At 39.1% G+C, this 25,287-nt stretch overlaps 2 protein-coding genes across 2 annotated transcripts; both read right to left on the bottom strand.

The window, feature by feature from the left end:
* Positions 1-1,639: 1,639 nt before the first annotated feature.
* LOC308082863 (uncharacterized protein) lies at positions 1,640-21,963 on the bottom strand. The gene is made up of 11 exons (XM_080424924.1): positions 21,953-21,963; positions 19,235-19,286; positions 18,968-18,991; positions 18,697-18,756; positions 18,500-18,583; positions 15,753-15,905; positions 15,464-15,662; positions 15,224-15,360; positions 2,997-4,580; positions 2,685-2,902; positions 1,640-2,108 (listed from the first exon to the last, which is right to left on the bottom strand). Exons 2-11 carry the CDS (start codon positions 19,274-19,276, stop codon positions 2,039-2,041), a joined length of 2,571 nt encoding a protein of 856 aa, XP_080281050.1. The 5' UTR covers positions 19,277-19,286; positions 21,953-21,963; the 3' UTR covers positions 1,640-2,038.
* Positions 10,063-14,995, bottom strand: LOC308082908 (E3 ubiquitin-protein ligase DTX3L-like; the record flags this gene model as incomplete). The annotated part of the gene is made up of 4 exons (XM_080424991.1): positions 10,063-11,249; positions 12,893-13,110; positions 13,205-14,770; positions 14,963-14,995. The coding sequence occupies 4 exons, from the start codon at positions 14,993-14,995 to the stop codon at positions 11,180-11,182; spliced, it is 1,887 nt and encodes a 628-aa protein (XP_080281117.1). The 3' UTR covers positions 10,063-11,179.
* Positions 21,964-25,287: the final 3,324 nt, after the last annotated feature.

Consider the following 25,287-nt stretch of genomic DNA (forward strand, 5'->3'; position numbering starts at 1 on the left):
CACCTATGGAATGTGTGAGTGAATGGGTGAATGTAATGCACAATCTATGTAAAGCACTTTGGATAAAAGCGCTATATAAATGCACCATTTACCATTCACCTATGTGACAAACAGGGAACGTTGGGCCACCACAACATTAGAGCCTAGTAGGTCTGCTTCCAAACCTGTGTCAATCGCAGCCTCGCAGGCCAAATGTTATCCAACGTCATTATAACACAAGAGATCCACGGTATGTTGTGTGGCCTTATATTCAAGGAGGCAAAGGCCCACACCTCTCTCAATTCAATTCAAAGAGGCTTTACTGTCATGAGGAAACATAAGGTTTACATTGCCAAAGCAAACATGAAACAGCAAACATAAATCAAGACTAGAAAATGTATCAGCGGTGGTAATAATTTTAACCACTTTATCCATATTTTATACTTTGGCTATTGAAAAATAGCAGATCTATCATAGCGCGGCACTCGTTGCTGCGCTATGAGCTTGTAGATCTGCAAAAAAAAAAGATCTGGAAAATCTGTGCAAATCTTGAATTCTTTTTTTTTTGTTTACATTTTTAAATCAAATATTTGCTTCTGGGGGTCCCTGGTACGACATATTTTCAGGTGGGGGTCCGCGGCCAAATACATCAATTCGGGGGTCCTTGGCACGAAGACGTTTGAGAACTACTGCCTTACACCAGTGGTTCTCAAACCTTTTCATGGCAAGGACCTCCAAAATGAAATGTCTCTGGCCCCATTTGAACAGACTTGGGGGCAGAGACCCCAATAGGACAATATGTCTTTGTTGTTATTGATTAGATTTAGTACATAATTCTACAACTGATAGAAGTGGGGAGATCAACAGTGGAGTGAGTGAAACCTATGACCTGAATAATCATTCTTATACATTCTCTTATTGGTCCTGCTCATTTAACAGCTACTTGTAAACAAATAAATCAATAATTTGACAGAAAATATTGATTTGAAAATGATTTTATTGCCTTCCACAGCAAGTTAGACAAGAGGCAGAACAGGATCCCTTGATTAACCAATTAGAGTCAAGAATTCAACAAAGCCGTAATAGTCCAACATAATGAAGATTGTTGTAATGTAATTTTTAGTCACTTCCCTCATTTATTAAATTCACAAATAATGTCCCTTTCAACAAAGAGCTATTATCTTTGATAATGAGCTGATGTGTATCTACATGTAGTCCAGAGCAACTTAATTAGTGCAGCATTGAGACAAACCAAGTCAAAACATCGCTGAGCTAGGACATGAAAGGTGCTGTATGAGATATTTCTTTGTTAAAACAAAGATTGTTAAAAGGTTAAAGCTCTATGTTCCAATGATGGCTATTGTAGATGATAAATTGATAATCATTGTATGTAATAGTATGTTATATAGATAGTGTTTGTTCAGTAACAGCTCTCTCCAGCTCTTATAAATAGTAACATAAAATACATTGTCAGGTGGGTTCAAATCAGGAGTTTGTGTTCCAGTTACAACTTGTTTTATCATGTCCAATTATTTCACTTGTTTATCCTGTATGAGTTCTCTCTTGATTGGATTAAATTGGTATCCTGACCTGAAATGTATTTTATGTTTACTAAAGAGCTGGAGAGATGGTGAGATCCCTGTTACTGAACCTTATAGCAATCAGAATATAGAACATTTATATACTATTATACTTTGTTTACTATAAAAAGTATGTTGTGTTGTCAATGCGCCTTAGAAATCTACTCTTTGCTCTACATCTTCCAAATCAGTGGAATTCAGTATCATAGTATTATTATATTATAGTATTATTTCAACAAACATTGTGATGATCACACTCAGATTCTTCCCAGTAAAGAGTAAAACGCCATGCTAAACCCTCATTAGCCACTTGAGCACTATATACTTCGTCATAAAGCTAAAATAGCAGATCTACAAGGTTACAACATGTCGTAACACGATGCACTGTGACCTTGTAGAGCTGCTATTTTCAATCATTTTAGGGACATTTTTGTGTCCAAAATAGGGGTACCAGGATTACTTAAGTTTTTAAGTAATAATCATTCGATGCCTTTAGCCTTCAGCTCAGCCTTCACTCTGCTCAGGTAGCCGTCGTCAGGGTAACCAAACCTGTGGGAACAACACACAACATGGCCGAGTATTTATTGTGTCACATGAAATCACAGTAGTCCTACAGCAGTGGTTTTCAACCTTTTCAGGCTGCGACCCCTCAAAATAATCATATTTGAACTGGAGACCCCTCAAAATAATCATATTTGAACTGGGGACCCCCCACCCTGATAAATATTTTGAAAATAGCAGATCTACAAGCTGGAGTTGTGAGCTTGTAGATCAGCTATTTTAAAAATGTTTGCCTATTTCTTATATTATTTGACAATTTGGCCAATTGTGACCAGTTTTTATGGTATAGTTTGATTACTTTTGACGGAGTAATGGTCTTATTTTTATGTATTTACTTTCATTACAGAGGTATTAAAAAGGTCTTAAAAGGCCTTAAATTGTAACTTTATAAATGTGCAGATACCCAGTATACACTTATACTGTATGTTGGTTTGTTTACGGTTGAGTGAGAAAACAATGTTACACATTAAGCTAATCATCTGGGGACCCCCGACCCACAGCTTGAGAACCACTGACCAACAGAAACCCTTCACAAAAACAATGTTTAACAGAAGTACTGCATACCCTTGAGGTCCTCCACTCATGTTGGTCTTGTGGTGGATGTCATTCCAGGTCACCTGGTCCTCAGACCCGGTGGTCACCGAGGTCCCCACGGTGAAGATGAGCTTCTGGTAAAACGCTTTCTTCAACAGCCTGACCACCTCGTTGCCCTCCTTGTTGTCCGGTAGATAAGCTGTTCTTTGGGTGCCATAGTAGTGCTTTCCAGGGTTGGGATGTTTCCCCTGTACAGGGCGAGTGTTTAAAATGCATTCATATATCCACAATTAACATACAACAGACAGTATGATTATAATTTTCTGAACTACAGGTTTTTACCGTCTGTGTTCCACCTGGAATGCTATAGTTGATGGTTATCGTGCCACAGTGAGGGAAACCAGGTAGAGGATAGCGAGAAGAATTCCATGTCATGGTTCCATGTGGCTGATCTCCCTCTATCTTCCCAAATACGTCTTTACACACAGGACAGACGGGCCCCAAAATTTTCACCAGCTGTATCTTACAGTCCTTACAAAGCTCATGGCCGCATTTTAGTTTTTCCATTTGGGGACGATTTTCAAGACATATAAGACAATTTTCTTTGGTTTCTCCTGCAGCTGTAGCTCCGGCCACCGTGGCTGTTTCAGCACTCGGCTCGTTGCTATAGCTCGAGTGTCCGATCTTGTTCTTGTCGTGTGCTTTAAACACAGGCTTACCTAGCTCACGCTGCACGGCATGAAGTGCAGGGCCCTGTGTTCGGTTCTGTGGTGACCCAAGGACGGTCCAGGAACCATGATCATCTTGAACACTGACACCAGGATGGAGAGTGTCCTTATTGACACTGATCACCTGTGTTGTTAGGTGACTCTGCTTCTCCATCTCTTTACTGAGTGTCTTCTTCAGCTGATTCACAGCTGTCCTCACAGTCCCCACGTATAAAGATGGATGGACACTGACCTTTGTCCAGTCCTTGATGGGTGGAGGAGGGGTGATGATGGATGTAACGTTCTGGAGAAGTTGGAGATGGTCTTCAGTGTGTGAGAGCTGTTTCAGCTCAGAGCTTCTCTTCTCTAACTGAGTGATTTCCTGTTGCAGCTCTTTAATGAAGCCTTCAGCCTGTTTCTCTGTTGTTTTCTGCTTCTCTTCAATCACATTCATGAGCTCAGCCTGGCTTCTCTCAACACAGCTGATCAGAGCAGTGAAGACCTTCACACTGTCTGCTATCTCTCTGTCTGCATCTTTCTTGCTGAGCTCTACTGAGTGTTTGACCTCGTGAATCTTCACTTGTCTCTCCTGGATCATCTGCTGAACTTCAGCCTCTGTCTTTCCCAGCTCAGCCTTCTTTCCATCATAGGCCTCTTTCAGAGATACAATTTGGTGTAGCTTGTGGTCTGCCTCGGTGCAGAACTGACAAACACACGTGTGGTCAGTCTTACAGAACAGCTCCAGAGGTCTGTTATGTTTCTTACACAAAATGTCTTCCAGGTTCTTTACAGGGTCGATTAGTTTGTGTCGTTTAAATGCTGGGACTCTCTGATGAGGCTCCAGGTGAGTCTCACAGTAGGAGGCCAGACACACCAGGCAGGACTTCACGGCCTTGAGCTTTGGCTCAGTACAGATGTCACAGGAGACTTCATCTGGTTTAGCAGGTTCTTGGTTTGTGCTGGAATTATTTGAATTCCTGAACTGATCAGCCATCTCAGAGAGGACTTTATTAACACATAATTTTGGTCTGTCATTGAAGTTTTCTTTACATAGAGGACACTGACACGCAACACTACTATCCCAGTAATGTGTGATACAGGTTTTGCAGTAGTTGTGTCCACATGGAGTGGTGATTGGATCAGTGAACACATCCAGACAGATGGAACACAGGAACTGCTCTTCAGACAGGAGACTGCTGGCAGACGCCATTTCTACACACTGAGAATAAGAACAAAAGAAGGGAAGTTCTTGAATGATACTTGTCTTAGTTTAATTTATATCATATAGTATACAGTACATGTATTGTGTTGAGAAACATAGTGCAGACATGCTTAGACTTTACCTCACTGAAATACTAATAATTCCAAGATTATCCCAGATACGACAGAAGCCAATAATGCAATCATTATTATACACATTAACCCTTTCAGACATAATCACTCAGGTATAATAAAAAAAGGATACACCAAGACAAACTGGTGGTAAGGTGTCAAGTGAATCAAAAGTCTCTCTTATATCTTGACATCAGTAATAACCTGGAGAACAACTTAACAGGCCCACTTTAGCCCTTGCATTGTGTTAGAAAACTGCATCCACTTGTGGTGTTAGCGGGTCAAATTTGACCCGTGATTTAAATCAGCCCAAAATACTATTTACTTTTTCTCCCACCTCATAGCTGACTTGTAATGCATTCATATCCATGTAAACACTTTTTAAAATATTATGTTGGGTTAGGGGTAGGGTTTCATCTTTCAATATATCTCGTTTTCTATTATAAAAATGTTAAAGGAGAATTCCGGACATTTTAAGTGTTATCTTTGATGTGTCGTTACTCACCTACCGACGTAAAAAGTGGCATTGTTTTTTTCCAGAGATTCCCCTGTCGTCATTTTTTCAACCCCCTCCGTTGTCATAATGGGAGCGCGTGGCTTAGGGAAATTCGTCTATTATAACCGATGCAAAGTTATTTTTTTCTCTACTACTACTCATTGTAGAGTCTCATGATAGTCAAACATGCGCTGAAAGTTCATGAGAGGCTAGCGCTACTGCCGAACGATTTAACACTGGTTGCTTGTTTCTCTACAACACCAAGTTGCCAGGTTCTGGAGGAATCTCTGGAAAAAAACAATGCCACTTTTTACGTCGGTAGGTGAGTAACGACACATCAAAGACAACACTTAAAATGTCCGGAATTCTCCTTTAAGATTCACTCATTAAATTTTCTATAATGAAGGCAATGGATAATGATGTTATAATAGAATAATTAAGAATAATAATTAGAACACACTTCCCAAAAAAAATAATAAAAGAAATATTTTTTTTCCCGTTTTTTAACTTTAAAAAATGTCAATATTATTAAAAATAGTGACACTAGTGGTGTTAGGGTCCGAAATGACCCGTATACCATAGAAGGTAAAAAGTCATTTATTTTTCATAAACTCAAACTTTATTTTACTCCTGATAGCAAATGCTAATTGAGGACACGTCTCTCTCACTCTCAAACATGTAAACATCGAATATTGACAATTTGGGGGGAATTTGGGGGGAACACTTCTCTTCCGGGTCATTTCGGACCCTAACACCACAAGTGTCAATTTTTTATAGAGACCATCAGAATTAATTAAAAATGATGATAAATCATTTTGTTGCGTTAAAATGGCTATTTCTGAGGATATCATGAAGCCTCGTTCCAATAAAGAAATGTAAAGGGTACTTTTTACCTATTTAAACTTGAAAACGGGTCAAAAATGACCCTAACACAATGGAAGGGTTAGATCATTTTATATCACAAACTGGAATTCAGACATTTGAATTGTCAACTGAATTCAATCATTAAATGTTTTTTTTATTATTCTTATAATTGATATTGTTATTAATCAGAACAATTATGTCATGCATTTGTGTTTATTTTATTTCATAAACTGTGTACGCTGCTATTATACGGATGCTTGCTTCAGTGAGAAGAGGAAACATGGCTTGACAAACGGTTATAAATGGCCCTAACATGATTTTAGCTAGCCTTGGATCATGACTATCGATGTATTTTAGCAAATATCAAAATCGATAAAAAAAAACCACATTGATAGTCAGTCTTTGAAACCAGGCTTGTTTTTAGCTGTACGGTTAGGCTACACGACAACTTCTCATTATGCCAGCCAGAGCCAGCCATTGCAGACATAAGTTATCCTGAAACTTCAACTTGATGAACTTCAACCTGGTGTTTTGCACTTTCTCCATTTACGGTCCGTACATCTACATGAACGTTCAGATGTCGAATATAAAGTGCTATCCTCATGGCCACGGATGTTATAATTATGTACGGGCTCCCAGAAGTACCTGAATATTCTGTATTCAATAAAAAGCATTTTAATGCGATCGATGGCCATTTCCTTCGTATTTTCTCCATATGCTTTCAATTACGCGACCCTATCGGTTGGAAGGTGTATTGCACTCTAATACATTATAACTCTATGAAAAAATGGCCGCCAATCGATTTTAAATGCTTTTTATTGAATAATACGGAAGATACGGGTACTTTTGAGGGCCCGAACATAATTGTAACATCCATGGCCATGAGGTAAGCACTTAATATTTTAAATTTGAACGTTTATGTAGATGTATGGACCGTAAATGGAGAAAGTGCAAACACAAGGTTGAAGTTCATCCATGACGGTCGTGACAGACGACCGACATGGATGACACCATGGCTAAAGCATTTCATGACTTTATAGTTAGGAGGATCCCTTGTGATTTTTAAACAAATTCTAATGCCATTTTAATCTGACGTTTGTCCCGTCTCGTCCATAGTCTGAAAATATCTACTTGAGTATTTAGATGACTATTATTGTAATTAAACGTAGGAGACTCACTGTGCTCGTGGTTCCGGATAAATGAAAGTGAAAGACAGTAACTGTAAAAACACATGACTGGTGACGATTCACTTTATTGTTTGCATAATGGGTGTTGCGCCGGTTGCACCCTTCTAACTCTATGGTTGCGCCCAATGAAAACATTTGGGTGTGGGTCATTATAACTCTATGTTTTGTGTGGATCATAGTGTTTTGCATCTGGAATATATAAGTGTTAAAAAATAGATAATACAAGAATACTTGACACGAGTAAAATAAAGGCAAATATCATCCAGGCTAAATACATGACGCTCTACAAATTCAAATACAAAATTAAACGGGGAGGACATCAGCCCTGTTCCAGGTTCTATTTCAGTTATTCAAAACCAACTCTATAAGAAACAGCTCATGGGAATTATGCAGTAGCCTATATCAATTCCCATTAAAATGTTGTTACACACGTTACACAGCAATGGCACCTACAGTAGCCTGCCTCTCTCTCCACTGAGAGAGGTGGAGGAGTGTCAAGTTGTGGCCAATAATGCAATCATTATTTATCATACATATTAACCCTTTCAGACATAATCACTCAGGTAATGAGAAAAATTAGAAATGTATTATATGCTACATAAAAAGTGTAATTATATAGAAGCTAAATAAACGGTATATATATTAATCACAAATACAAATTAGTGGTATGCTGTCAAGTGAATTAATTAATTAATAAGTGGCTGTCATCACATATTATAAACACTTTCTTCATTATATCTTGACATCTGTAATAACCTGGAGAAAGACTGAATAGGCCCACTATAGACATTGTATCACAACCTGGCATTCAGATTTCAATTATCTTACTGATATAAAAAAAAAAAAACGTATTTATACGAATAATGAGTGTTTCTCATTTAAAATGTTGGTGGTGGGATTGACCCTCAATAATATTTTCTAGTTGTCATCCATCAGAGTTGTATACACCAGTGGTTCTCAAAGTGGGGTCCGGGGACCCCCAGGGGTCCTTGTGGGGGGGGGGGGTTCCGGTGGTCCCCGACAAAAGTACCATATAGCTAACAGCATCACAATCATTTCAACCACTTTTTCCATTTATATGTTGGCTATTCCGAAATAGCAGATCTACAAGCTCACAGCCTGTACATCTGCTATTTTTGAACATTTTTAAAAAATATCGAAAATGTTTGGAAAATCTTGAATAATCTTGATTTCTTATCTTTTTTACACAAATCTTCTCTTCAGGGGGTCCCTGCCACAAAACATTTTAAGATGGGGGTCCGCACCCAACTAACAATTTGGGGGTCCTTGACATGAAAAAGAGAACCCCACTGTCCACCCTGTTGCTATAACTACAGCTACGTGTGGTGGAAACAAATTGAATCAGACGCTTCAGTGAGAAAAGAGAAATGGATAAAGGGTCATATATTGCGAGACGCCTTACACCTTATGCCTAAACGTATTAGCCTATTTTTTTTACGATTTTGAAAAACATTTTAAAATAGTGAAAATAGCAGATATACATCGACGTGTTGTGAGTTTGTAGTAGTAAAACATGTCTAATAAGTTTAGGCATAAGGGGTAAGGTGCCGTGCAGGATAGGGCCCATCATGGTCCCTATCCCATCACCTCTTCATCGCTTCCTTCTCCTCATCTTCATTTCCTTCCATGAGAAATGTTGAGTGTGAGCTCTGGACACACTGATAGAAGTACAACACTGACCTCTCTGTCTCACCGAGACGGAATGAAAGCAGCAGCGATGGAAGAAGTACTCACATTTTTTACTCAGATAAAAGTATCAATTCTGCAATGTAGAAATACTCTGTTACAAGTAAAAGTCTGGTATTCAAAATGTACTTGAGTAAAAGTACAAAAGTACTGTTGTCAAAATATACTTAAAGTACCGAAAGAAGTAAAAGTAGTCATTATGCAGAATGTGCCATTGCACAAGGCACAAGTGTATAAAATGTATAAAAAGTATTTGAAAATAGCAGATCTACAAGCTCACAACGCGTCGCTTCGCGCCGTGTTGTGGGCTTGTAGATCGGCTATTTTCAAATGGGCAAAGAGCTTAAATGGTTAATGCATGTTTTGTAATAATAATCAAAATCTACAAAGTAACTAGTAACTACAGTTTTCAAATAATTGTAGTACAATATTTGCCTCTGAGATGTAGTGGAGTAGTGAAGTAAAAATATCGAAAATTGGAAATACTCCAGTAAAGTAAAAATTCTTGAACATAAAAATGTTCAGGTATTTCTACTTTACTGGAGCACAGTACTTGAGTACATTGCCACCTCTGGGAAGCAGGGTTTCCATGTACCTGTTCTGTTCCTGGCTTTCCAGGTGTGCAGGAGGTGACAACACAGATATCTAATACAGTGGTTCTCAATCATTGTCATGTCAAGGACCCCCAAATTTGGCCCACGGACCCCCCATTTAAACAGATTTGGGGCGAGGGACCCCGATAAGATATTTTTTGTTGTTAACAATATTAGCTCATTAAAACTACATGATTCGAATACACATTTTTTTCCATACTTAGATTAACTTTGTGTAATCAAATATGATGCTATGTATGGTCCGGTTAATATGAACCTTCCAGTAATATGTTTAAAAGATGCATCATTATCATCATTACCAACAGATCAACAGATTTGGAACATCATTTTGTAACTGATAGAAGTGGGGAGATTAACAGTGGAGAGAGTGAAACCTATGACCTGAATAATCATTCTTATACATTCTCTTATTGGTCCTGCTCATAACAGCTACTTGTAAACAAATAAATCAATAATTTGACACAAAATATTGATTTGAAAATTATTTTATTGCCTTCCACAGCAAGGTAAACAAGAGGCAGAACAGAATCCCTTGATTAACCAATTAGAATCAAGAATACAACTAAGCCGTACTAGTCCAATACGATGAAGATTGTAGTGATTTTTTGTCACTCTCCTCATTTATTAGATTCACACATAATGTCCCTTTCAACAAAGAGCTACTATCTTTGATAATGAGCTGATGTGCTACTACATGTAGTCCAGAGCAACTTAATTAGTGCAGCATTGAGACAAACCAAGTCAAAACATCCCTGAGCTAGGAAATGAAAGGTGCTGTAAGAGATATTTCTTTGTTAAAACAAAGATTGTAAAAAAGTTAAAGCTCTTTGTTCCAATGATAGCTATTGTAATGATAAACTTGGTATGTAATAGCATGCTATATAGATAAGAGTGTTTGTTCAGTAACAGCTCTCTCCAGTCCTTATAAATAGTAACATAAAATACATTGTCAGGTGGGTTCAAATCAGGAGTTTGTGTTCCAGTTACAATTTGTTTTATCACTTCCAATTATTTCACTTGTTTATCCTATATCCTGTATGAGTTCTCTCTTGATTGGATTAAATTGGTATCCTGACCTGAAAATGTATTTTATGTTTTACTAAAGAGCTGGACAGATGGTGAGATCCCTGTTACTGAACAAACACCTTATAGCAATCAGAATATAGAACTATTTAGGACTTATAAAAAAAAAAAAAACGTTATCACTTACAGCAGCAAAAATCATAAACATTTATATACTATTATACTGTGTTTACTATACAAAGTATGTTGTGTTGTCAATGCACCTTAGAAATCTACTCTTTGCTCTACATACATATTCCAAATCAGAGGAATTCAGTATCACAGTATTATTATATTATAGTATTATTTCAACAAACATTGTGATGATCACACTCAGATTCTTCCCCAGTAAAGAGTAAAATGCCATGCTAAACCCTCATTAGCCACTTGAGCACTATATACTTCGTCATAAAGCTAAAATAGCAGATCTACAAGGTTACAACATGTCGCAACACGATGCACTGTGACCTTGTAGAGCTGCTATTTTCAATCATTTTAGGGACATTTGTGTGTCCAAAATAGGGATACCAGGATTACTTAAGTTTTTAAGTAATAATCATTCGATGCCTTTAGCCTTCAGCTCAGCCTTCACTCTACTCAGGTAGCCGTCGTCAGGGTAACCAAACCTGTGGGAACAACACACAACCTGGCTGAGTATTTATTTCATGTCACATGAAATCACAGTAGTCCTACAGCAGTGGTTTTTAACCTTTTCAGGCTGCGACCCCTCAAAATAATCATATTTGAACTGGAGACCCCCCAAACTAATCATAGTTGAACTGGAGACCCCTCAAAATAATCATATTTGAACTGGAGACCCCTCAAAATAATCATATTTGAACTGGAGACCCCACAAAATAATCATAGTTGAACTGGAGACCCCACAAAATAATCATATCTGAACTGGGGACCCCTCAAAATAATCATATTTGAACTGGAGACCCCCCAAAATAATCATAGTTGAACTGGAGACCCCTCAAAATAATCATAGCTGAACTGGAGACCCCTCAAAATAATCATAGTTGAACTGGAGACCCCCCAAAATAATCATAGTTGAACTGGAGACCCCCCAAAATAATCATAGTTGAACTGGAGACCCCTCAAAATAATCATATTTGAACTGGAGACCCCTCAAAATAATCATATTTGACCTGGAGACCCCTCAAAATAATCATATTTGACCTGGAGACCCCCCAAAATAATCATAGTTGAACTGGAGACCCCCAAAATAATCATAGTTGAACTGGAGAACCCCCAAAATAATCATATTTGACCTGGAGACCCCTCAAAATAATCATATTTGACCTGGAGACCCCCCAAAATAATCATATTTGACCTGGAGACCCCTCAAAATAATCATATTTGAACTGGAGACCCCTCAAAATAATCATATTTGACCTGGAGACCCCTCAAAATAATCATATTTGAACTGGAGACCCCCCAAAATAATCATAGTTGAACTGGAGACCCCTCAAAATAATCATAGCTGAACTGGAGACCCCTCAAAATAATCATAGTTGAACTTGAGACCCCCCAAAATAATCATAGTTGAACTGGAGACCCTAATCATAGTTGAACCCCAAAATAATCATAGTTGAACTGGAGACCCCTCAAAATAATCATATTTGAACTTGAGACCCCCCAAAATAATCATAGTTGAACTGGAGACCCCTCAAAATAATCATATTTGACCTGGAGACCCCCCAAAATAATCATATTTGACCTGGAGACCCCTCAAAATAATCATATTTGAACTGGAGACCCCTCAAAATAATCATATTTGAACTGGAGACCCCCCACCCTGATAAGCACTTGGAATTGTAGGAGTTGAGGCATTACATTTCGTTTGACTCTGTTCCATAGATAAATATTTTGAAAATAGCAGATATACAAGCTGGCGTTGTGAGCTTGTAGATCAGCTATTTTAATTTGTTTTGCCTCTTTCTTATATTATTAGACAATTTGGCAAATTTTGACTAGTTGTTATGGTATAGTTTGATTACTTTTGATGGAGTAATGGTCCTATTTTTATGTATTTACTTTCATTACAGAGGTATTAAAAAGGTCTTAAAAGGCCTTAAATTGTAACTTTATAAATGTGCAGATACCCAGTATACACTTATACTGTATCTTGGTTTGTTTACGGTTGAGTGAGAAAACAATGTTACACATTAAGCTAATCATCTGGGGACCCCCGACCCACAGCTTGAGAACCACTGACCAACAGAAACCCTTCACAAAAACAATGTTTAACAGAAGTACTGCATACCCTTGAGGTCCTCCACTCATGTTGGTCTTGTGGTGGATGTCATTCCAGGTCACCTGGTCCTCAGACCCGGTGGTCACCGAGGTCCCCACGGTGAAGATGAGCTTCTGGTCAAACGCTTTCTTCAACAGCCTGACCACCTCCTTGCCCTCGTTGTTGTCCGGTAGATAAGCTGTTCTTTGAGTGCCGTAATAGTGCTTTCCAGGGTTGGGATGTTTCCCCTGTACAGGGCGAGTGTTTAAAATGCATTAATATATCCACAATTAACATACAACAGACAGTATGATTATAATTTTCTGAACTACAGGTTTTTACCGTCTGTGTTCCACCTGGAATGTTATAATTGATGGTTATCGTGCCACAGTGAGGGAAACCAGGTAGAGGATAGCGAGAAGAATTCCATGTCATGGTTCCATGTGGCTGATCTCCCTCCATCTTCCCAAAGATGTCTTTACACACGGGACAGACGGGCCCCGAAATTTTCACCAGCTGTTTCTTACAGTCCTTACAAAGCTCATGGCCGCATTTTAGTTTTTCCATTTGGGGACGATTTTCAAGACATATTGGACAATCTTCTTTAGTTTCTCCTGCAGCTGTAGCTCCGCCCACCGTGGCTGTTCCAGCACTCGGCTCATTGCTGTAGCTCGATTGTCCGATCTTGTTCTTGTCGTGGTCTTTAAACACAGGCTTACCCAGCTCACGCTGCACGGCATCAGGTGCGGGGCCCTGTGTTTGGTTTTGTGGTGACCCAAGGACGGTCCAGGAGCCATGATCATCTTGAACACCGACACCAGGATGGAGAGTGGACTTGTCTTCAAGCTTGTCTGCCACCTTCTGGGCCTCCTGGTAGGGGAGCTGTAGGTTGGATGTCACAACCTTCTGGTAGAGACGCAGCAGCGCTCTGAACGCGTGGCTCTCCAGGGAGTTGTTGGATGCTACAGCGCTGCTGCTGGCAGGTTTCACCCGAACTGTGACTTTATCCTGAGCGAGCTCCTTTGGCTCTAATGACACATTATACTTAGTTTTTATGTCCGCTAGTGCCTTTTTAAATGTTGTAGTTATTACCGTCCAGTGGCACTTATCCACGGTCAGCCCGTCAGAGACCGAAGGGTCCTTCTTGACCATGCCGATCTCCTGTGTTGTTCTGTGACGATCTTGCTGAGAGGCTGAATCTGAAAAGCTACTCTGTGATATTTGCTCGCGGACGTCGCCCACACTCTTGGATGGCCCGCTCACGGTCATCTCTCCGCAGCATGCAGTGAGCACCAGCTTGGAGTTTTCTCGCTGGATGTTTTGAAGCATGCGCTTCCAGTCTCCCTGATTCGCGTGCTTCAGAGGAACGGTGACGCTGCCGAAATCACCTAAGCGCTTCTGAGCCAGATTTGTGAACTCGGCGAGAGCACGTTCAGGATTCAATGAACTTCTGTTGTTCTTCCGGTCAATTTGAAAGGACACCTTCAGCTCGGCTGTGATTGTAACGCCGTTCTCTCGTTCGATGCGTTTCATTTCCTCTCTGTAGGCCTGGTTCAGATACACAAAGTGGCTCAGAGGGAAGGGGACGCTGAACTCTGTCTCCTGACCTCTCTGAGGTGACGGGACGCTGAACTCTGTCTCCTGACCTCTCTGAGGGGACGGGACGCTGAACTCTGTCTCCTGACCTCTCTGAGGGGACGGGACTTTGAACTCTGTCTCCTGACCTCTCTGAGGGGACGGGACGCTGAACTCTGTCTCCTGACCTCTCTGAGGGGACGGGACGCTGAACTCTGTCTCCTGACCTCTCAGAGGCAACGGCCCGCTGAACTCTGTCTCCTGACCTCTTGGGTCAGCAGACAGACCTCTTGGGTCAGCATCAGTACTCTGTGCCTCCTTTTGGGTTTTCACCTGGAATGAATATGCAATCTGTTATTCATCACATTGTCACCCATTTGCATGTATTCAATTCAAATCCAGTTAGCTGCACAATACAGTACACATGGAATGAAGCAAAATTACATCTCAAAATGTAATGTTATGAAAATGATAATGTTTAGGTATTATCATTATTCTAAACCTATGTTGCTGCTGTTCTGAGACCATTCGTGATTTCAGGAAGATGCTTCTGAACATGTTATTCTATTGCTAGTTTGACCACTTCAAATACTCTTTAATCTTAAAATAACCGAAAATAGCCGATCTGCAAGCTCACATCACGTCGCAGCGCGACGTGTTGTGAGCTTGTAGATCGGCTATTTTTGGTGCGCGACATGCTTCCATAGAAGACATGCTGGCTTCTATGGAATTCAAATGAGTGAAATCAGTTGTGGTGACTGAGAACTTGAATTCATGAGTACGTACATCTTGTGCGGCTGATGAACTGCTGTCTGGTGTTTGAGTCTGGATATCTGCTGCTGGCAGATAGCCAAACTTCATTGTCGCCGTTTTCTTGTCTTTCACTGGCAGCGATATGTCTTGTGACATCAGATTTTCCAGAGCTTTAAGCAAGAAAAACCCCACGTGATTAATTTGTCCAAAGAAAGACAACAATGTTTATTCATTAATGCTTATCTTTGCTCGATAATAAAGGACATACTGTACCTGAACCAGGTTGAATTATGACCTCAGCACACATATCTGAGAGACTTTTAATGGAGCAACTTGTGTGTGGCATGTTTTTGTTTAACCAAGTCTGCAGAGCTTTTTCCAGTTGAAGTTTCGGCAAATGTTCACCCTGTGGCCAATGCAGAACTAAAAGTTCTGCTCTTCTTCCTGTGTTTTCATTTGAAGTCCCTTCACCCTGAAATAAACATTGTAAACAAATCTACTTTATAGCACGTGGCTTTACTGCACAACATTACAAGGCCATGATTTAGGATAACTATTTTACCGCATTAAAAGGCTCTGGCATGGCGGTAGGGGACTGAGGAGGCCTCTCTGTTTGTGCATCAGAATTAAGAGAAGTCCGATGGGTCAGGGAGGTCGGTCCGTTGTCAGAACCAGGGTTCCATCCATGATCTACATCCATCTCTCCTCCTCCAGTCTGAGACGGAAACCAAAACACAATGAGAAGCGTTAATGTCACCACGTGTACACACACACACACACACACACACACACACACACACACACACACACACACACACAAGTTTGAGAACCACTGATAAAACATACGAAGACCTGGAACGCATCTGTGTCACTTTAGATTTCTTTGGCTATTCAAAAATAGCAGATCTACAAGCTCATAGCGCGGCACTCGAGCTTGTAGATCTGCTATTTTTGAAAAATCGTGAAAAAAATATATTTTTTAATTTTTTTCAAAAAACTGTTAGGATTTAGAAGACATTTGCTACATTACATTTGTAAAGATTTGCAAAGATTTTCATGATCTTTCAAAAATAGCAGATCTACAACCTCATAGCGTCGCACTATGAGCTTGTATATCTGCTATTTTTGAATAGCCAAATGAATCTAAAATGACACAGATGCGTTCCCGGATTGAATAGGTTAATAATCATAATAGTGTCTGTGTCTTTCAGCTCCACTGAGACAGAGATCTCTCTCCTTGTCTCTCTCTCTCTCTCTCCATGTGGGTCATGTGACCCAGGCTCACACAGCTGGACCGTGCAGCGTGTCTGGTGCTACTAGTCCATGAGCCAGAGCCCCAAAATTGAGCAATGATTATCGAAAGAGTGGGCAAAACCAAACCTATATTAAATTGTTCATAGGGTCAATACGAGTAAATAAATATATGATAACCTTTCCACAGGAGCAGCTTTTTCATGGTTATCACACATTTTGTTATTTTCCCCATACGTACATGACTGGTGAAAAAATTACAAAATTTAAAAAATAGTTATCATAATGAAACTTCCTGAGTTGATTACTTACATGAAGACAATGATTTATCGTATTACAAGTTTTCTGAAATTGTATATTTAAATATGCAAATTAGGCATTAGAAAATATGCCCAAATTTGCATAACTTTCCAGAATCAACATTGGAACATTGGACAAAGCCAGAGTCGACATACTTATTTCATTTTGTTAAGATGTTGGAGTCAAAGGTTTTTAACGAGGGAATATTCAATATCTGGCTCGATTTTGGGGCTCTGGCTCATGGACTAAATGCCTAATTTGCATATTTAAATCTACAATTTCAGAAAACTTGTAATACGATAAATCATTGTCTTCATGTAAGTAATCAACTCAGGAAGTTTCATTATGATAACTCTTTTTTAAATGTTGTAATTTTTTCACCTGTCATGTACGTATGGGGAAAATAACAAAATGTGTGATAACCATGAAAAAGCTGCTCCTGTGGAGAGGTTATCATATATTTATTTACTCGTATTGACCCTATGAACAATTTAATATAGGTATGGTTTTGCCCACTCTTTCGATAATGAAATCTTGTCTGGCTCATGGACTATACTGTTCTGCTACTGTTTAGTATATCGTTGCTGTCTGGCAGAAACCTCTTATGTTCACATTCTAACGTTTTGTGTTTTTTTCTTAAAGGTTTAATGACATTCACTTTTACACCACATTCAAAGTCTTTGTCCTGGTCCTTCAAAAGTGTACAAAAAGTTTTAAGTGAAAATTCCATTCCAGTGATCCATGGCAGGTGTTTTTCTCTCACATTTCTAAAGCCTTTTCAACTGCAATGAAAAAAGAAATCTTTGCCTGCGGGTGTCGCTGGTGAGGGATTTTGCCTGTCAATCATCGCCTCTGCTCCGCCCCCCTCAAAGGAAAGGATAGGGGAGGGGAGGGGCGAGGAGGAGAGTGGGCGGGATTAATCGACTGTGACCTCACTGTCGAAGGGCCAAGCTCAGATTACTTTTCAGCCTAATTATTCAGAAAACCCCAGACCACAGAAAATCCACAGAATGTTCTAAGTTCAGGTTTTTTGGGTGTAATTGAGGTCATAAAACCCCAAATAAAACATTGAAAATAAAAAAAGTGAAAATGAATGTCATGATACCTTTAAACTAACGCCCTACTTGGTCATACTACAGCGTCACACAAAAGAATCAAAAGAAGCAGATCTACAAGCTGGAAACGCGGCGCGAAGGAACATGTTTTGAGCTTGTCGATGTGATAATTTTGCTGTTTTTGAATTTGAATCCTGAAAAGTAACAGTTTCCGCCCGACAGAGACGAATTACAGTGTGGTGTACGCTCACATAATTGTGCTTGGTATGAACGCCCCTAAACAGATATAACACTAAACAGATAAAGTTTACATTTTGAGGGCTTAATTGCCCCACAATATGAATAGCCTACATTTGGATTAAATGCATTATTTTTGTTGGTAACTGTTGTAAAGTTGCAGCATTATACTTGAGGGTGTGCTTTATTACTGTCATCATTACGGATCTGGTTCCATCACTGTCATACCAATGACAAAGTTAACCCATTCAATCCGGAAACGCATAGATGTGCCATTTTTGATTTTTTAGCTATAACCATTATTTTATACTTTGGGCTATTCAAAATGAGCAGATATACAAGCTCATAGCGCGGCACTTTGAATAGCCAAAAAACAGACACAGATGCGTTCCTGGATTTAATGGGTTAAAAAGCACACCCTCCACTCCAGTGTATTATAATAATCTCATAACCGTACAATACATGCCTGATGCCTCCCCGCTGTATTGGCTGAAAGCGGTCGTGGTTGGTTGACAATAGGAGGAGGATCCTCCACACTTGACCCTGCAGTCTAAAGAAAGACAGTAGAGGGTTGTACTGTGCCTTACTAAAATGGTCAACTGAAATGGATCTGTACTTCGTGGTAAATGTTAACAGAAAACGTATAATAAGACAGATATCTACCCCGAAGGCGTTCAGGTCGGGGTAGAGCCTAGCTGGAGCCTGAGGTTGTTGGCCATCCTCCTATAGCAACCAACCACAAACAAATGTAAAAGAAAGAGTAAACAAATCAAACTAATATACCTGATATGCAGCATGTTGACGTGAATATAAAATAAGTGCTGTTCTGAAGACTAGTGATATTTACATTACATTGCACAGTATAGATAACTGAATGAATATGTACATCATGGTAAATGTTTTACAGAGAACTTATAATAAGACAGATATCTACCCTGAGAGGCTGAGCTCGTTCGTCCTGTAGCAACCAACCACAAAAGAAAAAAGTAAAAGAAAGAGTAAACAAATCAAACTAATAGGCCTGCTATGCAGAATGTTGATGTGAATAACAAATAAGTTGCTGTTCTGAAGACTAGTGATATTTACATGCACAGTATGGTTAACTGAATGAATATGTTGTTTCAATATAATATTATTCAAATGATCAAATGAAATCTCTTCTGGACTATTATACTTGTGTCAAAACAAATCAGCCACTCACAGTGTCCATGGGCTCTTCAGTGTCATCATGTCTGCTCGTCATCTTGATAATCCTTTAGGAAAGACACAGCAATCGTGAGGTTATTAGTAATATCAATAATAATAATAAAACTGTATTTGCAGTGGTGTAAAGTAACTAAGTATATTTACTTAAGTACCGTACTTAAGTACAATTTTGAGGTATTTTTTTACTTTACTGGAATATTTCCAATTTTCTGTACTTTTACTTCAACTCTCCACTACTATCTCAAGAGACAGATATTGTACTTTTATTCCACAACTATTATTTGAAAAGTTTTAGTTACTAGTTACTTTGTAGATTTGGATTATTTTTTTAAAACATACTGTACATTACCCACTTCAGCCCTATATACATTTTGGCCATTTAAAAATAGCAGATCTACAAGTTCGCGACGCATTGTGAGCTTGTAGATCGGCTATTTTCAAAAGATTTTTATAAATTTAAAAACTTGTGATGGGACATTCTGCATAATGAGTACTTTCTACTTTTGTACTTCGAGTACATTTTGATACCAATACTTTTGTACTTTTACTCAAGAAAATGTTTAATTCCAGACTTTTACTTGTAAGGGCACGGTCCCACCGCACTTTTATTTTACCTCTGGGGCGGAATCTGCCAATGCTTTGTCAATGCAAATGCGTGGATTCTTGGAGAATAAATCGCAAGACCATGAATCCATGCGTTTGCATTGACAAAGCATTGTCAGATTCCGCCCCAGAGGTAAAATAAAAGTGCGGTGGGACCACGCCCTAACAGAGTATTTCTACATTGCAGTATTGATACTTTTACTTGAGTAAATAATTTGAGTACTTTTCAAAAGTATTTACACAAAAATGAAATAACCACCGGCTGAAATAACAGAGTTACCGTAATACCATTAAAATTAAAAGGATAAAACATTAAAAGCAATTTGCAGAAATATGTTTTAAGAAGGGATTCCTTAGACAGGGGGTTCTAAAGTGTACTGTAGCTTTGATTACAAAGGTCCGGTCTCCTTATCTTTTGAACATGGACTTTGGAACGACCAGCAGTGCTTTGTCTGAAGATCTCTGCCTACGAGCAGTGGTGTAAAGTAACTAAGTACGTTTACTCAAGTACTCTACTTAAAGGGTAATTTCACTTTCGAAAAAACTTTTGGTCATTTTATCATCTACTCAGGCCTTTGTGAGCCCCCCAGACAGTTTATAAGTTGCTCGATTCAGTATTTAGACATTTGATATTCATTTTATCAGACACGCCCCCTTCCTATACAAACCCATTGTAACTTCAAACTCCATTTTAACCATGTTAGATTCATCAAAAACACCCGTCCTTGGTTCTGGTGACTCACCCTGCCCCCCTAATACACGAGGGGGCCGTGTTTTTTCAATTACTTTTTTTATTTATTTTAAATATTTTTTTTGGGAAAAAAAAATACAATAAAAAAAAATAATAATAATAATGAAAAAAATAATCGGAAAAACACGGCCCCCTCACGCTTATTATTATTATTATCTTAAGAGAGGAGCAAGTCCTATCAAAGCTCTGTTTACAAATAATAATATTAAAGAATATCTTAAGAGAGGAGAAAGTCCTATCAATGCTGTATGTTTACTAGTCCTGAAACATGACTGTCATATCATGAGTCATGGATGAACTTCAACCTGTTGTTTGCACTTTCTCCCTTTTCGGTCCATACATTACATAAACGTTCATATTTCAAATATAAAGTGCTGACCTCATGGCCATGGATGTTAACATTATGTTCGGGCCATCAGAAGTACCCGTATCTTCCGTATTGTTCAATAAAAAGCATTTTAATCTGATCGGTGGCCATTTTCTTCGTATTTTCTCCATATGCTTTCAACTACCCTATCGGTTGGGAGTTGTATTGCACTCTGATACATTGTAACCCTGTGAGAAAATGGCCACCGATCAGTACTTGAGTACATTTACTCAATTGCTGTATTTTAAGTACGATTTTTAGGTACTTTTAACTTTACTGGAGTATTTCCAATTTTCAGTACTTCTACTTCTACTCCACTACTCAGAGGCAAATATTGTACATTTACTCCACTACAATTATTTGAAAACTTTATTTTGATTATTATTACAAAACATACATTACCCACTTCAGCACTTCATACATTTCGGCCATTTCAAAATAGCCGATCTACAAGCTCACAATGTGCCATGAGCTTGTAGATCTTCTATTTTCAAAAGATTGTTTATACATTTTAAAACTTGTGAAATGGGACATTCTGCACAATGAGTACTTTTACTTTTGTACTTATAATATATTTTGATACCAATACTTGTGTACTTTTACTCAAGTAAATTTTGAATTCTGGACTTTAACTTGTAACAAAGTATTTCTCCATTGTAGTATCGATACTTTTACTTAAAGTAAAAATGTACTTTTTTTTTTACACCAGACCACTGCTGATAACTTTCCAATACATGGTATGAACGGTTATAAATAACTCGTTTTTAGCTCTAAGTACACAGTACATAACTCACTCACTGACACTTTAGATTATGCAGCCATGCAGAGCAGACATAAAACATGATATTTTAGTTTAGGATCCCATTTTAATCTGACGTTTGTCCCGTCTATAAGTTTCGTCTATAGTTTCATCTCTATATACTATATTCTGTAAAGATCTACTTGAGTATTTAGATGACTATTATTGTAATTAAACGTAGAGACTCACTCACTGTGTTCGTGGTGTTAGTTCCAGATAAATGAAAGTGAAACACAGTCAGTCTGATAAACACATGACTGCGTGGTGACGATTCACTTCGTTGTTTGCATATCCGGTCCAGAGCGGATACGGTGTATTGTACGGCGTACAATAAATCTCGTACCATTGGGAAATCCTATTCGTTTCCCATTTAAATGGTTCCCCGTTTGTAGGAACAACATGAAATTGTGGGATGATTGTTACAGCTGAGTGTGTGGGGGGTTTGAGCCCAATGAACAAACTGTGACAAAATGTTCTCTGTCAATCAATGCCAAACAGCTTCTGAACTTCCGGCCCCATTAAAGGCTGGTAAACAACGAGGCTACTCAATAGTGCAGGAGTGAATGCAGTCCACTAGGGGCACTATCATACGCGAGAAACAACAACATAGTATGTAGATCGAGTAGATTAGGCAACTTGTTCCTAGTTCTGGCACTTTTTCCATTTACAGCCCGTACATCTACATAAACGTTTATATTTCAAATATAAAGTACTTACCCTACGGCCATGGATGTAACAAGTTGAAACGCTTGGGTCTTAGTACCCGTATTTTCCATTGTTCAATAAAAAGCATTTTAATCCGCTCGGTGGCCATTTTCTCAAAATGTCCTTCAAATGCTTTTAACTAAGCGACCTTATTGGTTGGGAGGTGTACCGCACTGTAATACATTATAACTCTATGAGAAAATAACCGTCAATCGAATTAAAATGCTTTTTATTGGACAATACGGAAGATACGGGTACTTAGACCTAAGCGTTTCAACTTGTTACATCCATGGCCGTAGGGTAAGCACTTTATATTATAAATGTGAACGTTTATGTAGATGTACGGGTTGTAAATGGAAAAAGTACCAAAACCAGGAACAAGTTGCGCCATGACGCTTGTGACAGACGAGTGTCATGTGAACCGCAATCTGGAAATCCATCGTCAAAAAAAATGACAAACAGCGCCCTCTGCTGTTTTGTTTTACCTCTTAATCTGTTTTTGAGAGATTATGTGAACCATGGCTAAGCAGATACTGTACTCTGGATTGATTCATTGGATACTTTATTAACAGTTAAAATAGTACAGAGGTAAAATTATCCAATGATGATAAAAGGATAACTTAAAGTACTGAGGGCTTGTTTCTGCAGAACGTGTTTTGCACCTAGGGTGACCACCTCCAGACAGGTCCATTGAGGGACAGATTAACCCGATTCGCGGGACATCGCGGGACGCATGCACGCGCGCGCAGCGCGCGTGCATGCGATTTTTTTTTGCGGTTCTGGGCGGTTTGGGTTCGTTTTTTTCGCGGTTCTGGGCGGATTGGGTTCGTTTTTTTTCCAGTTTTTGGTTTCTTTACTTTGGTTTTAGGGTTAGGATTAGATATAAGAGGGTATTGCAAGTTAACTTCAAAATTTAATGAACTTTTTTTTTTTTTTATAAAATAATTTTTTTTTTTTTTTTTTTTTCCATAACTTTGATTTTCGGGACATTGCCCTGCTTGTGCGGGACGCGGGACAGAGGGTCCAATTTCGGGACTGTCCCGCGAATTTCGGGACGGGTGGTCACCCTATTTGCACCTGTCTGGCATGCGTATTAGGATATAGGATAATTCCCTTAACAGGTCCGTTCCGGTCTTGTTTCCAATAAGGGCCTGTGAGCAATTAGGGGTTAAGAGTCTTACTCAGAGACAAATTTCATTTCATCGACACATTTGCTGGCCTGGCCTGGAATCGTACCTGGGGCAACCAGGCCTCTGGCTCCCTAGGCGGGCTCACTAACCACTCTGCTATAGTTGGAACTACAACTACATTCAGATGACCCCCCCCCCCAGGCATAGCTTAACTGAGTTTATGGCAAGTTATACTGAAAAGTGCCCAGTCTACCCCCATAAGGCTCTTCCTGGTGCCCACTCTTCTCTAGTGCCCACTCTTCTCCATGCATTTCTCCCCCAAAGTGCCCACTCTTCTCCCCCCCAGACACTCTTCCTGGTGCCCAGCACGGCCCACTCTTCTTTCCCAAAGTGCCCAGTCTGCCCACTCTTCTCCAGTGCCCAGTCTTCCCAAAACAAATGATGCCCAGATTTCCCTATAGTGCCCACGTTTCCTGCATTAATTAGCCTAATCCTTTTCACATTTTATAGCCTATAGATATACTTGACCATATTTTCAGGTTATTAGTCAAACTGTTCCAGGGACAAAAGATAATTCATTTATAAATAAGTTAGTGAATCAAATGCAAATGATTCCTTAAAAAAAACCATTTTGTGAGAATAAACAAAGTTACAGATTGAAGTCCTGCTAAAACGTTTAAAAGGATTAAACAGGGAAAATAAAATACCAGTGAATCTGTGATCTGCTTGTTGAGCCTTTTTGATAATCGATTGGCCTCCCATGTGCAGAGTCATGACGTATTTGACCCTACCTTCTTTCCATATACCTTGAACAGAGTAGAGAAATTGAGAGTTTTGGTGTTTAAGAAGCTTCATTTACGTCTCCACTGTTCAGGTACAATATGAATATTTATGCTCTTCAATGATTGAAAGTAAAGCTATCCGCCCCTGCTCTCAGATGTTTGACGTTCTTGTAGAAATTAACATTTAAGTGACGTGTTGAAACAAGCGATTAAATCACCTTTTTTTTTTAAGCCAGCCAGTTCCTAATGTTTTTGGCCGAGACTTCCCGGTCCGTAGCGTTAGGAGCGGCGCTGTTCCCATGGACCCAAACATCCTCTACCGTGCCAGGTCTCCTACTGTAGTGAAAATAAAGACAACCATTTCACTGCTCGCCGAAACAAAGGCTGTTTTGTGTTGTTGAAGGACTATTCTCCATGGTGGGAAGCCTCTCAGCGCCCCAACTTCTCCGTATAATACATCTTTTGGGCAGAAAATAAAATAATGTCCGCCAGACGGAAATTATTTTATTTACTCCACTGCGCCCCCTACAGATCACGGTCAATATAAATAACCATTGACCAGATCTGTAGGGGGTGCAGTGGAGCAAATAAAATATATTTCCGTCTGGCGGACATAATTTTATTTTCTGCCTAAAAAGTTAAATTATATAGAGAAGCAGTGGTGGAAAGTAACTAAGTACATTTACTCAAGTACTGTACCTACCTACGGTACCTTTTACTTCTACTTCATTACATCTCGGAGGCAAATATTGTACTTTTACTCCACTACAATTATTCGAAAACTTTAGTTACTAGTTTGTAGATTTAGATTATTATTATTACAAAACAAAACATGCATTACCCTCAGAATGCGTTGTGATGCGATGCATTGTGAGCTTGTAGATCTGCTATTTTCAAAATATTTGTATACA

This window comes from Gymnoscopelus braueri, assembly GCF_963280865.1.
Source record: "Gymnoscopelus braueri genome assembly, chromosome: 3".
In the NCBI taxonomy this organism is placed as follows: domain Eukaryota; kingdom Metazoa; phylum Chordata; class Actinopteri; order Myctophiformes; family Myctophidae; genus Gymnoscopelus; species Gymnoscopelus braueri.

What these genes read in the sequence shown, in the direction of transcription:
- LOC308082863 (XM_080424924.1), bottom strand. Translation starts at nt 19,276, where the DNA reads ATGACGAGCAGACATGATGACACTGAAGAGCCCATGGACACT. An exon ending in TGCCAGAGCCTTTTAATGCG is followed by an intron (nt 15,663 to 15,752) that starts GTAAAATAGTTA and finishes TGTTTATTTCAG; the next exon opens with GGTGAAGGGACTTCAAATGA. An exon ending in ATGAGTGGAGGACCTCAAGG is followed by an intron (nt 2,109 to 2,684) that starts GTATGCAGTACT and finishes TTGTTCCCACAG; the next exon opens with GTTTGGTTACCCTGACGACG.